This window comes from Dryobates pubescens, chromosome 12 (genome assembly GCF_014839835.1).
Source record: "Dryobates pubescens isolate bDryPub1 chromosome 12, bDryPub1.pri, whole genome shotgun sequence".
Lineage (NCBI taxonomy): Eukaryota > Metazoa > Chordata > Aves > Piciformes > Picidae > Dryobates > Dryobates pubescens.
The window spans coordinates 2,501,784-2,518,854 of NC_071623.1; the positions used below are offsets into that span (position 1 = coordinate 2,501,784).

Here is a 17,071-nt window from a genome sequence, read left to right on the forward strand (position 1 = left end):
GTTTAAACAAATAGTTTTCTCTTGGCTCCTGAGATCTAATTGTATGGTCCCAGTGGTGGCAGGGGGCATACAGGATGATCTTCCATATTCTCTATCAGGTTCATGTTGACTGTCCAGCCACAGGGGCTGTGCAGCTCCAGCAACACACATCCTTCCTGGCCAAGTTTAGCAAACACATACATCTGAACTCCAGACTATAAAAACTTACCCCCTCTCTCCGTTTTCTTTTTCTGAAATAAGATAAAAGAGATAAGAACTGCCAGCCCTGCTTCCCATATCCCCATTAGCTTCTTTTCTTCCCATCTCTTTTTATTTCCCACCCCCCCACCAGTGGCACCTGTTGTTGGTTCCACATACATTCCATGGCATACCTTGTTTCCTGTGCTGACCCCACCAACCACCAACTGTCTGCTTCCTGTCACACTCTCCTGCTGCCCCGGTAAAATCATTCCTCCTCACATCTCCCTCTACCAGTCAGCCCTCTGAATGCATCAAGTTAATACTGACTATCCCCTCAAGTTCTCGGAAGGCAGAACTGCTTGAGCACAAAAACAAGCAGTTTCTGTGTATGCAGGCACACACTGACAGGGAGAGAAAAGAGGAAACTGTCATGTTTTGGTCTGGTTTAGCTAGCAACGTTTCAAAGAGTTCGTTGAGCTCTGTTTTCCTCATCCCCTTCTCTTTCCCAAGCGACTTCCTCTAAGACCATTTTTGTCTCTTTCTTACATACTCTTTTCACTCCTACAGAACAGTTGCTTTGTCCCCTCAATGTGTTCCACTCCAGGCCCTCGTCTAAACATGCTGTATAATCCTACATATATATAAAGACCACCTTCTGCATACTCTTTTCACTCATACCTCACCCCTTTTCTTGCTACTTTTCTCCATAGCACTCTGCCCTGAAATACCATTTAGAATAGAATAGAATAGAATAGAAAGGAATAGCATAGAAAGGAATAGACTAGACTAGACTAGACTAGACTAGAATAGTATAGAATTAACCAGGTTGGAAAACACCTTCGAGATCATCAAGTCCAACCCCAACACCATCTCATCAACTAAACCATGGCACCAAGTGCCTCATCCAGTCTCTTCTTAAACACCTCCAGTGATGGTGACTCCACCACCTCCCTGGGCAGCACATTCCAATGGCCAAATCTCTCTTTCTGGGAAGAATTTCTTCCTAACATCCAGCCTAAACCTCCCCTGGTGCAGCTTGAGACTGTGTCCTCTTGTTCTGGTGCTGGTTGCCTGGGAGAAGAGACCAACCCCCACCTGGCTACAACCTCCCTTCAGGGAGTTGTAGACAGCAAGAAGGTCTCCCCTGAGCTAAGCAACCCCAGCTCCCTCAGCCTCTCCTCACAGGGCTGTGCTCCAGACCCCTCCCCAGCTTTGTTGCCCTTCTCTGGACACCTTCCAGCAAGTCAACATCTTTCCTAAACCGTATCATAAACAAGACTGTTTATATTGGTTTGTTGCTGGAGCAATTGCTACTCACAAGCTTGGCCACCAGCACAAGCTGAGTGGCTCTATATCAGGGGTGCAGAGAAGCCTTTTTTCCCCCACCTTCTCCCCATGCCCTCCCCCCCCCCCCCCCATTTTAGTTGGCACACAGGTTTCTCCTGAGCATTGCCAGGAGAGGACAGCAGAGGAGGACCTTGTGTCTTTGCCCCAGCTGGAAAGCCAGGCTCTCTGCCTACACTCTTCCGGCAAGAGCAATACCAGAGGAAGAATTATTTTGTTCTCCCTGTACACAACAACAGGACAGGACATAAATGTTAGGGAATGGGTGTATGGTCTATTTGGCTTCTTGAATTCAGCCCAGCAAAATTACTCACATGTTGTGCTAAAGCCATGCTTGCCATGGGGCATCTGGAGGCAGATTGCTAGTCACTCAGAACTGTGATAATAATTTGTGTCTCTTTGTCCAGCAGGAGCAGGGAGGTCATTGTGCCCCTGTACTCAGCACTGGTTAGGCCACACCTTGAGTCCTGTGTCCAGTTCTGGGCCCCTCAGTTTAAGAAGGACATTGAGACACTTGAAGGTGCCCAGAGAAGGGCAACAAGGCTGGGGAGAGGCCTTGAGCACAGCCCCGTGAGGAGAGGCTGAGGGAGCTGGGGTTGTTTAGCCTGGAGAAGAGGAGGCTCAGGGGAGACCTTCTTGCTCTCTACAACTCCCTGAAGGGAGGTTGTAGCCAGGTGGGGGTTGGTCTCTTCTCCCAGGCAACCAGCACCACAACAAGAGGACACAGTCTCAAGCTGCACCAGGGGAGGTTTAGGCTGGAGGTGAGGAGAAAGTTCTTCCTGGCAAGAGTAATTGGCCATTGGAATGTGCTGCCCAGGGAGGTGGTGGAGTCACCATCACTGGAGGTGTTCAAGAGGGGATTGGATGTGGCACTTGGTGCCATGGTCTGGTCATGAGGTCTGTGGTGACAGGTTGGACTCAGTTATCTTTGAGGTCTCTTCCAACCTTGGTGAGTCTGTGATTACTACATATGCAGTGTAGAAATCTTGGCAAGATTGAAGTTGAAAAGTGGAAACCCATTATTGTTCAGGAAAAGCTGAATCAAGCCTCCCTATTACCTTACCCCAGTTAAAAACATTTCGTTATACAAACCTTTATGTGGTGACAGAACACAAGGTGAGGGATGCAATAAGGTGTGTTTCAGCATTTGTTTCTGTCAGTAATGCATTGAAGGCCAGGAGGTTGTTCAGGTAGCAAAACCAAGGCTTGTAGAAGAGATGGCTCTGACGTACAGCCTGCAGCTTGCAAGTGGCAAGACTCTGGGCTATGCCTCCTGGCCAATCATGCCTCCTATCGATAAGCTTTACAGTCCAGACCAGTTTAAGAAAGACCCTGCTTGCAGCAATTAACTGACAAGGTTTCCCTCCCGGAAGGCTGGGCCACAAACACGGGTGGTTACACAGTCAGCCCTTGCGGTTTATTTAGCAGCAGCCAGGGAGAGCAGGGCTGATGCGCAGCCCAGGGTCTTAACGCTTGCAAGCTGTACGTCAGAGCCATCTCTTCTACAAGCCTTGGTTTTGCTACCTGAACAACCTCCTGGCCTTCCATGCGCTACTTACAGAAGTCAATCTAGGCGTCCCCTGTGGCTCTGATGGACTTCCCCGGCCGGACAAGCCCGGGGCAAGGCAGGGGGCAGCTGCCGCTGGGCACCGTGCCGACGCCGCCGCCCATGACGGGTCGGTCACAACTTGCACAGCGCCTCAGGAGCGGCCGCGCTTGAGCCGCAGCCGGAGCCCGAGGCGCCAGGCGCCGGCACGCCCCGCCAGCGCCCCCCGCCGGCCAAAGGCCCCACCAGCCGCGCAGCCCCAGCACGCCCCGACTCCGCTCGTGCTCCTGCGTGCGCGCCTACCCGCCCCCCCGTACGCGTCACGGGCCCGCGAAACAGGATTGGCAGAGAGTCTGAAGAGGCTTTTTATTGGCTTATGGCCTGGCAGTAACTCCGCCGCCCTGCCCCTCTCCCGTCGGCGAGGCAGAGCTGTCAGAGATGTTTACAAAGCTGTTTACACTGTGGAGCTTGTCCCCGCCTCCCAGCAGCTCCCATTGGCTGAAGAATAGTGGCATTGCGACCCCATTGGATGACAGCGGACAATCTCGTTTCCCACTGTCGAGGTTGTTCCCGGCGTGCCCGCATTGGTGAAGGAGGACAGGCCGGCTTGTTCCGATTGGCGGAGAGTAGAGAGGCCCGCCCCCTCCCGCGCAGGGCAGAGCACGTAGTGCCGGCGCTGGCGGTGCCCGGCAGTTGTCGGTGGTCGGCGGCCGTTGCGGGATGTCGGGACTGACGCTCCTGTGCGCGGTGGCGGCGCTGCTTCTGGCGGCCGGCGGGGCCATCCCGCCGCCGGAGGAGGCAGCGCGCATGGCGCGCTTCGTGCTGCACAATTGCGACTGGGGCGCTCTGGCCACGCTCTCCGCGCAGGAGGGGCTGCGCGGCCGCCCGTTCGCCAACATCTTCTCCCTCAGCGACGGGCCTCCCGGGCCATTCGGCGGCAGCGGCGTCCCATACCTTTACCTGACCGACATGGAGATCTCCGTGCAGGACCTGGAGGTGAGCGGCGGCAGCCGGGCCGCGGGCAGCGCCACCTCAGGCAACGGCGAGGCGGGGGCTCGGCCCTAAGCAAGCACGGGGGGGCGGGGGGCGGCGAGGGGAGGAGGTGTGAGACCCTGCGCAGTCGGGTCTACTCTCCGGCCAAGGAGACTGAACGCTTGCAAGCGAGCAGGTTGCTTATGCAGTGCCCTGTTTTTCACGGTTGCCTACGCTTTCTCTTCCCAGCAGAAAGTGGTGGATGGAATTTCCTGTTGTAGGAGTCAGGGTTTACAGCAGCACGTTCTGAATGCAGTGTTAGGGCATTAACTGCCTGTTCCTTGGGTGTCAGATCATCTGTGAGCTCTGAAGACAGTTATTAGACCTTGAACATGTAGTACTGTCCGTGTTGACAGTCTGCAGGCCTCTGTCCTGGTCTAAGCCAGCCTGTTCTCAGGAGCAAGCACAGACAGGAGAAGTAACACAGAAAGAAAGTACCAAAACCTGTTTTGAGACAAGGACTGCTTAATGAAATGATAGGAGTGCAGTTACCTTAGCATGTTTCTCAGAAAAGCATAGTAAAAGCAGAAGCAGCAGGAGATGTCAGCAGTAAAACATCTCCCAGACCCACAGGCAGCACAGCAGAGAAGACCAACGAGGAAGTTCCTGCTGGTCGTGACCTGAAAAATTGCTAAGCAGCACTTTGAGGCCACTGAAGGAGTAGTACTTGAATTTCCAGAGCTTACCATAAAGGCAAGAGTGCAACAAAGCAGCAGACTGGTAAACTGAGGCTCTGAGTATGTGTAATTGGTCATGTCTCAAATCTTTTGCTTGGCTGTGGTAAAGAGACTTCGCTTAAAAAGTCAGGGAAATAGTAGCTGTATGTCTTCTTTATTAGAATGGTTTTTTTTGTTGTTGTTCTAGTACCTATTACAGTAGTACTAGAACAAGCACAAGACTTAAATAATGGATACTATTTCCAGACTTTATTGTAACTGGTTTTTGTTTGCTCCCTGCCAGAGTTTAGGTTGCTACATTAAAATACTTTAATTATGTATCCCCCTGCTGCAGAAAGGTGAATGTCTCTTGCACAGTATCTCTTTCTCCACTCCAGCTGCAGCCTTTTGTTTTCAGAGTAATGTAAAAATCCTGGTATAAGCTGCCAGTTAACATTTTCCTTCAGAAGGTTCTTCAGCAGATTCCTACTGTGCTGTCACAAGTCAGAAACATTTGGCTGTGATAGTCACGTGCAACGCAGACATCTGATAAGAGATGGTGCTGAATAATCATGACTCAGCTTTTTTTGGGTAGTTAAGCAACTTCCTATCTGTCAGGTGGTTGTTGCTGTTTCATCGGTTCAGTGGTGCTCTGGGGAGTGTTTTAAGTGACTTTTGGGGAGTTTCTTTTTTGAGGTGAGCTTTTCTTGTGACATTTCTCAAGCACATGAATCTGGTTTGCTGAACTTCAGTCTTGTGATGTTCAGCAGTAGGTAATCCTGCTTTGCACCAAGACTTTTAAAGCTCTGTTCACCAGGTTAGTTTAGAGAAAAGCAATTTAGTACACATTATTTAATAATCACGATTTTTTTGTAAACCTAACTTTAAAACTTAGCTTTACACTTCAAAAGAGCTGATCATTCTGTGGGCAGCCAGGAGGCTTGTTGTGATGGTGAGAGTGTGGGGATTTTGTTTAAGTAATTTGAATGTGAAATACTTAGGCTGGATATTGAGCTCAGAGGAGTGCTGTTTTGTGAGGTGGCCTTTTATGCCAACAGCCTTCAGCATACTTGTAAACTGGGATCTCTTTCATATTCAGAGCTCATCTAAGTGCACTTTCAGATGTACCTAGAAAAAGATGACAGCTTTGTTCTCTTTACCATTAATACTGAGCTGAATAAAGTACCAAGAGCTGAAAATACAGTAGGCATAACATATTTTTTTTGCAGAAGTATGTAAAGCTCTTGTGTTACTTGCATTTCAGATCAATTCCAATGCCTCCTTGACTGTGTCTTTGGCACAGACTCCTTACTGCAAGAAGCACAAATATGATCCCCAGAATCCCCTCTGTGCTCACATAATCTTCTGTGGGAGTATTGTAAAGGTAAGCAGCTGAAATTTGACTGTCATGGTTTAACCCCAGCTGCAGTGTGAGATATGGGCTTCCAAAACATTACTGAAGTAAATATTAACCTGAGCTATAAAGTTAGAGGTATTAGAGACAGAAAAAGTGCATTGTATTACTTGGTGGCATTGCTACCAGGGCAATTCTTTTGAGCATCAATAGGTTGGTGTCCCATAGAAGAAATCTATAACTACATGTGTTACTCACTGAAGATCTTAATCCCACTGTTGAAGATGACTGAAAATGAGGGCTAATCATCATTACTCTATCACCTGGTAGCCTAAATTCTTATTTGGTGTTTTCACACCTCAGATTACACATTACACTGCAGCAATCCTTAATTTGCTTTCATCAGGTTTTTCATCAGTAGTGGAATTGTTTCATTTTAATTAGTTCTTGTATCACACCCAGAGCTCTAACTTGCTAATCTGACCTTTTAAACATTTGCACATTGTATATTAAATTCTGTCACACTTTTCAGTTTCCCTTCTCTGTAGATTCTGGTACATCATCCTGTTTACATGTGTGTATGTGCATCTGCATGCTTTTGAACACTGCTAGATCTATTTGTGTCTGAGTGAGCAGGTGCAGAGGAGGTAAAATTGCGCCCAAAACATTGCCTTGTAATAATTCATCAAGAATCCATACCTCTGTTTTGTTTGATTTGTTGAAAGACTTAATCTTCTGTTGATAAAACAGGTTTTTGCTCATGCCTGCTATCAAAGCATCCTTTTGATTTAAATATTAAAATCAGCTGTCTTGGAGTTGTCTGTCTGATGTACACATACACCCCACTGAAGATGTGTAGACTCTGCCACAGTCATGAGTCCTTTGGGACAAGGCTTGGCTAAACTGGAAAGAGCACACTACAGTCAGCAGGGCTTTGTTTAGCTAAAATGTAGTCAAGCATCAAGATATCTTACTGCAATATTTTGCTGCTTACTGTTTAGGTGAATGATTCAGAAGCAGGCTTGGCAAAAAAGGCATTATTCAGTCGCCACCCTGAGATGGAAAGTTGGCCTAAGGATCATAACTGGTTCTTTGCCAAATTCAACATCACCAATATTTGGGTGCTGGACTACTTTGGTGGACTGAAAATTGTGACACCAGAAGAATACTACAGTGTCAAGCCTTAGTAAGTACTTGAGTTTTGCATGCTTAACTCTCAGTATATTCAGAACCTGTAAAACTTATTGTTGTCAGTATATATTGTTATCAGTATATATTACCTGGCTTTGTTTTCTGTACACATTCATGGTTTTTCCCCTAAGTAGTATCCTGGATGCAGTGTCTGATATCATAAGATATGTCTGAGTAGCAGATACCTCTACTTAACAATATCAAGTATAGTGTCTGTAGAACCATCTATGGTTAACTGCTTTTAATGTTTTGGGGGGGTGAGAAAGGACTCCTGTAGAGTGGGCACAGACACTGTCCCCTGAATTAATTGAGATGGATTGTGTTTTGGCTTCATAGTTAAAGGTAGTGATACTACACAGAATTTATGAAGCTGCCTTGATGGGATTGCAACAGTGCTGCTTGTTACTTTCAAAACAAAGTTGCTTTTGAATCTGTCATTGCAATATTGAAGTGTAGATAAATTGTCTTCTATTGTCTCCATAAAACTGTCTCCAAATTCCCAAATAGTGCAGTCAACACTTAACAATTCAATTTCACTTTTGTTCCTGCTCTTTGTAGGTGGAAGATGCTTGGTGATGCTGATATAGAGACAAATTGCACTGCCTGTTTGATGAGAGATTTATTCTTTCCTGTGTATTGTAGAGCTGAATTAATAATGCAAAAGAAAATCAAACACTGTGCATTGTTAATGAGCTTGCAAGACCCTTCTGAAGCAAATGTAAGTTCTGACTAACTAGCACTACTTGAATCATGTTGTAGTCAAAAATCTTTCTGCATCAGCCCAACTAAATTTTATTCATTGGGCATGATTCTGGAAAGATGTCTCTGACAGTCTGCCTTCAGAAACACTGTTGACTGGAAACTGAATTAGTCCAGTTCTAAACCTTTCAATGCCTTAATTACATAACACCTGTGTAACCACTCTCCAGTTCTATTTCCAGTACCAGTTTAATTTAGATCTTTATGGCAAAATACTACAGGACTGTGGAATGTAAAGCATTGCTTGTGTTGCAGTGGCAAATAATATTAGTTGATGAAGAATTTTCTTTGCATGCCAACACACTCCCTTGTTTGAGACACTTTTTTGTTGCTACCTGTGGTATCACGTATGATTGTGTTCCTTCAAACTGTACCTATACCTCATAAGTTCTGTACTTACACCTCAGGGTATATCTTCAGCTGGCAGTGGTTACATACTATGACTCTTCACTAAGAAGCAGTGTGGTAATATCCAAAGTATTTGACTTTAGTGTAAGAATAGCAGCTTATGGGTTCAAGGAGAATGTTGTAAAGGGTTAATCTCTTCTGATTAGGATTCTGGAATCTTCAGCTTTGTTAGTCTGATCAAATGGCAATGCATCAGCTTTATCGCCCTCAGCAATAGAATCAAGCAGATTTGGGGGTTTAGAAGCCTTAAACAGCAGTTTGGGGTTAGTAATCCAGAAGTGGTAAAGAGTCACTAGTGTATGACAGTATGAGTCTTGACTGATGAAAGGTGTGCATAATTATTTCTGTTACGTCACACACAACCAGGGAAAAAACCCCACCTTTTTACAACCTCTCTTGTCTCCCTTGGGCTAAGTTCACAGATACCCAAAAGCAGTTATGATCAAGCTGAGTTTTACAATGGACAATTGTGACAATTTTTACAGTTGTGACTTTTGTCCAAATCCTCCAGATTCCAGTTGCAACAGTATGTGAGACTTCAGATTCCTTAGAAAGCAAGTATAGACCAGTGGAGTTCATTGTATCAAATCATCTCTACATCTTGATGTCATTGTTATCTCACTGCTTTTCTTAAACACTGGAAGGATGTGTAAAAGTGCTTTTGATGTATCTTACCAAGTTGTCCTCTGCAAGAGGGGAGGGAAGGTACTTGATAATTCATCAAGCCCATTCTGTTTGAAAATTGATTTAGGATCAAAACATGTACAGTATGGGAACAATTTGTGTTGAACAGCTGACATTAAATATGAAGTTGGAAGATCTTTTAAAGGCATAAATATTCCATGTCACTGTAATGTCTAATGTGTGAGACTGATGCTGGGCTTTTGTTACAATAAAAGTATTTTTTGACAAGTGGTGTGGAGTGTTATTTGTTGCATGCTCAAGAATGCTGCTCTCCCTCATGCTCTTTCACACAAGCCTCTTCGGAGTTCCTGTTCATTGCTCTGGAGTCTGTCATGCTTGCTAGCATGTGAAACACTCCTACTCTACCTGCCTTTCCCTCCCTGGGTGAAATAGCCATCTTTGTGTTTCCCTTTCTTTTCTAATGAAATAAAGCATGAAATAATAACAGGGCCGTGTCTGACTAGGACTTCTGTATTGCTAAATGACTGTGTGATCAGCAGTCAGGTGTTCAGCCATTCCCAGCACATTAGGCCTCTATCTTGGCTTAATGGTTACTGAGGAAACCAAACATTATCATTCTGAATGCCCTTCCCTTCCTTCTTCCCTCAGCTTTTATTGCTGAGAATGAGGTCCTGTGGTCAGGGATATCTCTTTGGTCAGTTGGGGTTAGCTGTCTTGGCTGTGTTCCATCCCAAACCCTAGTGTACCCCCAGGCTCCTCACGGGTAGGGCAGGGTGAGCAGCAGAAAAGGTCTTGATATTGTGTAAACAGTCATTAAAATGTCAGTGTGTTATCAACACTGTTGTTGTCAAAGACTCAAAACACAGCCACAAACAAACTGCTATTAAAAAACTATTATCCTAGCCCAAACCAGTACACAACCCTCAACAGGATCATTTGAGTGTTTGGTAGAGAATAAAGCTAGTTCCATTTTGGTTTGTTGCTGGTTGTCTTGCTGGCTTTTATGTTCCTCTTAGTACCAGTTCCCAAGTCTTTACTGATTGGGTGTGGAAGGGCTTAGTTTGTTAACAATTCATCTGGAATATGTTTGTAATATCACAGTATAACTAAGGTTGGAAGAGACCCCAAGGATCATCAAGTCCAACCTGTCCCAACAGACCTCACAACTAGACCATGGCACCAAGTGCCACATCCAATCTCCCCTTGAACACCTCCAGGAACGGTGACTCCACCACCTCCCCGGGCAGCACATTCCAATGACGAACGACTCGCTTGGTGAACTTTCTCCTCACCTCAATTCTAAACCTCCCCTGGCACAGCTTGAGACTGTGTCCCCTATTGCAATGTATTGAGAACACTTGGAGATCATCCATATCTTTCTACATTTGAAATTTGAGAGGACTCCACCCAGATGCTTCTCTTGGGAAGTGGTGAACAACAGAATGGTTAAGCACAGCTGGATTTGAGGGTGAATGGGAGAAGAATTACCTGGAGTTGTGTCTATGCATAATCTCATGGAACTCACAGACAAAGAAACTTTTGTAGGTAGAAATGGAATGCAGACTAGGGTATCAATCATACTAGAAATCTGTCTGGTTTTTCTCCCTCAGCAATAGGTGTGTGAATGTTAATACCACTAACTCAAGAAAGGCATCAGCCTCTGTCTTACTTTCCTCACACCTTTTCTTCTCCCTGGTCTCACTTTTGTTGTACTAGGCTCATTCATTAGGAATTCACTTATGAGCACATTCCCTTTTTTTTGCTACTCCCCAGAATGAATACTGTACCTTAGAATATCAGAGGCTGAGTATCAGAAATTGAACCAGCTGTAAACAATGAATCAAGGTTTTGACATCTGCCCATGTGTATCCTCTATCATGGCATGCTTGGCATATCTAAGCATATAAACAGCAATTAAGGTGCTCTCTGTACCCAGGAAGTTAAGTGTCTCCATTCACAGATGTGTCTGAGACACAGGATAAGCTTAGGTACCTCAAGTCACAGGATGTCTGTTAGCTGGAAATCTAATTAGGATAATCTCAGCCTGTCTCTGTAATGATATAGACACGTCCTTCCTTTGCCTACTGTTTTTGCTCAATGGCATCTTTGTGCTTCTACTTTATTTTCACTTTCTTGTGTTTTAATGTAAAACTTCTGTCCAGTAGCTTTCTTAGAATAGAATAGAATAGACTAAACCAGGTTGGAAGAGACCTTCAAGATCATTGTGTCCAACCTATCATCCAACACCACCCAATCAACTAACCCATGGCACCAAGCATCCTGTCAAGCCTCGCCCTGAACACCCCCAGCGATGGCGACCCCACCACCTCCTCAGGCAGCCCATTCCAGTGGGCAATCACTCTCTCTGTGTAAAACTTCCTCCTAACCTCCAGCCTAAACCTCCCCTGGCACAGCCTGAGACTGTGTCCTCTTGTTCTGGTACTGGTTGCCTGGGAGAAGAGACCAACCTCTGCCTGACTACAACCTCCCTTCAGGTAGTTGTAGAGAGTGATAAGGTCTCCTCTGAGTCTCCTCCTCTCCAGGCTAAGCAACCCCAGCTCCCTCAGCCTCTCCTCACAGGGCTGTGTTCCAAGCCCCTCACCAACTTTGTTGCCCTTCTCTGGACATGCTCCAGCAAGTCAACCTCCTTCCTAAACTGAGGAGCCCAGAACTGGACACTGGACATGCTGCACCATTACAGAAGAGAGCTCATGTATATCAGCTATTAGTTTCATCCTTTATTCAATTCTATTTGTAATTAATTTTTTAGCGATCTAATGTTGCATCTGTGATCCTCACAATACCATAGAGGTAACTTGATCAGAATATTAGGTTAATACAAAAAAATAATATTGATCATAACTGAATGGCTTGATGAGTTTGAAACATTTTGTTCCTGAATGACAACAACCTGAACAACAACCTCCCCCTGTACACTGCCCTGGTTAGGCTGCACCTAGAGTACTGCGTCCGGTTCTGGGCCCCTCAGTTTAGGAAGGAGGTTGACTTGCTGGAACGAGTCCAGAGAAGGGCAACAAAGTTGGTGAGGGGCTTGGAACACAGCCCTGTGAGGAGAGGCTGAGGGAGCTGGGGTTGCTTAGCCTGGAGAAGAGGAGACTCAGAGGTGACCTTATTGCTCTCTACAACTACCTGAAGGGAGATTGTAGACAGGTAGAGGTTGGTCTCTTCTCCCAAGCAACCAGCAACAGAACAAGCTGCGCCAAGGGAAGTTTAGGAGGAATTTCTACACAGAGTGATTGCCCATTGGAATGTGCTGCCTGAGGAGGTGGTGGAGTCACCATCACTGGAGGTGTTCAGGAGGAGACTTGATAGGGTGCTTGGTGCCATGGTTTAGTTGATTAGGTGGTGTTGGATGATGGGTTGGACACGATGATCTTGAAGGTCTCTTCCAACCTGGTTTGGTCCATTCCATTCCATTCCATTCCATTCCATTCCATTCCATTCCATTCCATTCTATTCTATTCTATTCTATTCTATTCTATTCTATTCTCTGAAGAGTCAAGCCCAAGTAAACTGTTATATCATTGTTGAACACGAGAGGGCGCCATAAACTTACATTTGGGTTAATTGTTGTCTGTTCTAAGACTTGAAATTGGTTACTGAGATTATCATAATGCAAAGATGCTGGCAAATCATACAACAGGGGCGACGATATGAAGAAATTATGTTTATATAGTGCTTTACATGATGAATTCTCTGCTCCATAAACACAGCAGCCTGCTAGCTGCTAGAAAAGAAGCATTCAGGGGGGGTTGTGTGCTTTAGAATCATAGAATCAATAAGGTTGGAAAAGACCTCAGAGATCATCAAGTCCAACCTGTCACCCAACACCTCCTGACTAACTAAACCATGGCTTCAAGTGCCACGTCCAATCCTTTTTGAACACCTCCAGGGATGGTGGCTCCACCACCTCCCTGGGGCCACCTCATTGTGTGCTATGGAGTGCTCAGAATTAATAGCCATGAAAATGAGTTAATGGCTTTTAATTGAATAAATTCTAATAAAGGAAATGGAGACAGGTATAGCACACCTCAGAACATTGTGTGCAAGCAGCTACCTCCAGACCTGGTAACAGGTGTTATTTTTTTCTCTCAGTACTTACTGTAAGCATTCAAAGTGAGGGTGTTCTTATCACGATGCTGCTTTGGCTTGGTTTTAGCTAAACTTAAACACCTGGCTCTGACTGCTAATTTTCAGCAGTTGATTGACCTTGTTCTGGTTGGATTGTGTGCCCCCCAGCCCCTCCTGAGTCTCTTGGGCTGTCTGTGCAGGAGGATAGCCCTGACTGTGTGCAGGTGTTCAGATAGTGAAGCAGAGCTGACAAAAACCTGCTTTAAAGTTTCTTCTGTTTGCCGGAGGGCTGTGCTAGAGCTCAAGCCCTTGCTGCTTGCTTAGTCTCACTGACTTGACCTCAAACCTGCCTTGACTATGGTTGACCCTGGCTGCTGTCACCCAGCTTGCTCTTCTTGTCCAGGTACTGTGGGATGTATATCTTGGTGGCAAGGCCACTGCCCTGCTGACCCTGCCAGCTCCTCTGGTGGAGCATCTGCTTGTTGGTGCTCCCCCACAATTGTATTTTCCCTGCTGAGAAGCTTTTCAGCACTTAGAGGATGGCCAAGGGATCAGGCCCAGCCAGCATGGGTTTAGGAAGGGCAGGTCCTGCCTGACCAACCTGATCTCCTTCTATGATCAGGTGACTGCCTGGTGGATGTGGGGCAGGCTGTGGATGTGGTCTACCTGGACCTCAGCAAGGCCTTTGACACCGTTCCCCATAGCAAACTCCTGGCCAAGCTGTCAGCCCCTGGCTTGGATGGGAGCACACTGCGATGGGTTAGGAACTGGCTGGAGGCTAAGCCCAGAGAGTGGTGGTGAATGGTGCCACATCCAGCTGGCAGCCAGGCACCAGTGGTGTGCCCCAGGGATCAGTGCTGGGCCCCATGCTCTTTAACATCTTCATTGATGATCTGGATGAGGGCATTGAGTCCATCAGCAGTAAATTTGCTGACGACACCAAGCTGGGGGCAGGAGTTGATCTGCTGGAGGGTAGAAAGGCTCTGCAGAGGGACCTCGACAGGCTGGGCAGATGGGCAGACTCCAAGGGCAGGAGACTGAACACGTCCAAGTGCCGGGTTCTGCACATTGGCCACAACAACCCCATGCAGAGCTACAGGCTGGGGTCAGAGTGGCTGGAGAGCAGTCAGGCTGGGAGAGACCTGGGGGTGCTGGTTGACGGTAGACTGAACATGAGCCTGCAGTGTGCCCAGGCAGCCAGGAGGGCCAATGGCATCCTGGCCTGCATCAGGAAGAGTGTGGCCAGCAGGAGCAGGGAGGTCATTGTGCCCCTGTACACTGCACTGGTTAGGCCACACCTTGAGTCCTGTGTCCAGTTCTGGGCCCCTCAGTTTAGGAAGGAGGTTGACTTGCTGGAATGAGTCCAGAGAAGGGCAACGAAGTTGGTGAGGGGCTTGGAGCATAAGCCCTACGAGGAGAGGCTGAGGGAGCTGGGGTTGCTTAGCCTGGGGAAGAGGAGACTCAGGGGTGACCTTATTACTCTCTACAACTACCTGAAGGGAGGTTGTAGACAGGTGGATGTTGGTCTCTTCTCCCAGGCAGCCAGTACCAGAACAAGAGGACACAGTCTCAGGCTGCACCAGGGGAGGTTTAGGCTGGATGTTAGGAAGAAGTTCTATACAGAGAGAGTGATTGCCCATTGGAATGGGCTGCCTGGGGAGGTGGTGGAGTCACCATCATTGGAGGTGTTCAGGAGGAGACTTGATGGGGTGCTTGGTGCCGTGGGTTAGTTGTTTAGGTGGGTTGGATTGATTGAGGGGTTGGACACGATGATCTTGAAGGTCTCTTCCAACCTGGTTTATTCTATGTATTCATGCAAAGCTGGAACTGCTCCCAGGGCTTTTTGACTTAAGAACTTCTGTGTCTAGGGGCTTCATCAGTGTTTCTGCATTGAGTGTTATACTGCAGTAAGATTAGAGTGTGAGACTCGTACGTCCTGGCTGCAGTGGTTAATGTTCTCCATGGCCCTGCTGTCTAGAGAAACAACTCTTAGAAAATGTATTGTCTAGATGCTTGCTTTTGTCAGGGTTTTTTTTACTCATTTGGATTTAGATTTGAACCAGGTAGTCAGGCTGCAAAGCCACAGAGCTCTTATATAGGTCATGACAACTGGGAGCTCAGGAGAGGAAACAAAACCCAGTTCACATATATTAAAGGTGAGGCACATGAAAAATTTGAGCTTCATTGATTGTGCTGATTGCAGAGCTGCTTTGGAGTCTTCTGGTTGAGTGAGACCAAGTGTGGAATAATCATAGCATCATGGAATCAGTAAGGTTGGAAAAGACCTCAGAGATCATCAAGTCCAACCTGTCACCCAAGACCTCATGACTACTAAACCATGGCACCAAGTGCCACATCCAATCCCTTCTTCAACACCTCCAGGGACGGTGACCACCACCCCCCTGGGCAGCACATTCCAACAGCTAACAAATCTCTCTGTGAAGAACTTTCTCCTCACCTCCAGCCTAAACTTTGTGGCCAAAGTGCAGCACCTGGCACTTGGATTTGTTAAATGCCTTCATGTTGGACTGTCCCCATCTGTCCAGCCTGGCAAGGTCCCTCTGCAGAGCTCTCCTACCCTCTAACTGACCAACATCTGCTCCCATCTTGGTGTCATCTGCAAATTTACTGATGATGGACTCAGTCCCCTCATCCAATCATCAGTAAAGATATTGAAAAAGATTGGGCCCAGCACTGATCCCTGGGGCACACCACTGGTGCCTGGCTGCCAGCTGGCTGTGGCACCATTCACCACCACTCTCTGGGCTCAGCCTCCAGCCAGTTCCTAACCCAGCTCAGAGTGCTGCTGTCCAAGCCAGGGGCTGACAGCTTGGCCAGGAGTTTGCTGTGGGGGACAGTGTCCAAGGCCTTGCTGAAGTCCAGGCAGACTCCATCCACAGCCTCCCCACATCCACCAGGCAATCCCCTGATCATAGAAGGAGATCAGGTTGGAGAGGCAGGACCTGCCCTTCCTAAATCCATGCTGGCTGGACCTGATCCCTTGGCCATGCTGGAGGTGCACTGTGATTGCCCCCAGGATAATCTGCTCCATAATCTTCCTGGCACTGAGGTCAGGCTGCCAGGTCTGGAGTTTCCAGGTTCCTCCATCTGACCCTTCTTGTGGATGGGCATCACGTTGGCAGCTTCCAGTCATCTGGGAAGTATCTGAAGGGATGAGATTTTGTATTATCTAGTGGATGTTGCCTTTTTACTCAGGAACTTGATCACCAGAGTGGTTGTTCAGAATTTTTTTTTCTATCTCTTCCTATCCAAGGTAGAAACCCCCCATAACCCCTCAGGACTCTTTGCTTCCGATCCATGCAGCTGTTAGGTGCACTTTGGCATATAATTTCTCTGTTTTCATCAAAACATGGCAGATCCAACAACTTCTGCAGGCTTTGTGAGAGAGGGGAGTCTCTCCCTGAACCTCAATATTGTGGGCAGTGTACTTGTTCAGGTCTAGAATTACTTCACATTGATTTTGCTGCTGCCACTGACTGAGGTTGCAGCCTTACTCATTTTGCACCCCTACTCCCCCCCTCTCCCCCAGTCTATAGAACTGTGAATAGTTTGCAGGATTCATATTACAGGTGACAACATTCATAGCTGAGGGGCAAGCAACTGCTGTCGTTTACCTGGGCCTGAGCAAAGCCTTCACACTGTCCCACACCACAGCCTGGTCTCCAAGCTGGTGACACATGGGTGTGATGGGTGACCACTAGATGGATACACAACTGGCTTGATGGCTGCACCAAAGAGTGGCTGTCCATGGGTCCATGTCCCAGTGGAGGCCAGGGACAAGCAGAGTCCCTCAGGGATCAGTCCTGGGACCAGGCTTGTTCAACATCTTTGTGGGTGCCATGG

At 47.1% G+C, this 17,071-nt stretch overlaps 1 protein-coding gene across 1 annotated transcript; it reads left to right on the forward strand.

Moving 5' to 3' along the window:
* Positions 1-3,708: 3,708 nt before the first annotated feature.
* Positions 3,709-7,339, forward strand: CREG1 (cellular repressor of E1A stimulated genes 1). Its single transcript, XM_054165936.1, has 3 exons — positions 3,709-4,066; positions 6,023-6,142; positions 7,114-7,339. Exons 1-3 carry the CDS (start codon positions 3,791-3,793, stop codon positions 7,297-7,299), a joined length of 582 nt encoding a protein of 193 aa, XP_054021911.1. The 5' UTR covers positions 3,709-3,790; the 3' UTR covers positions 7,300-7,339.
* The last annotated feature ends 9,732 nt before the right edge of the window (positions 7,340-17,071 follow it).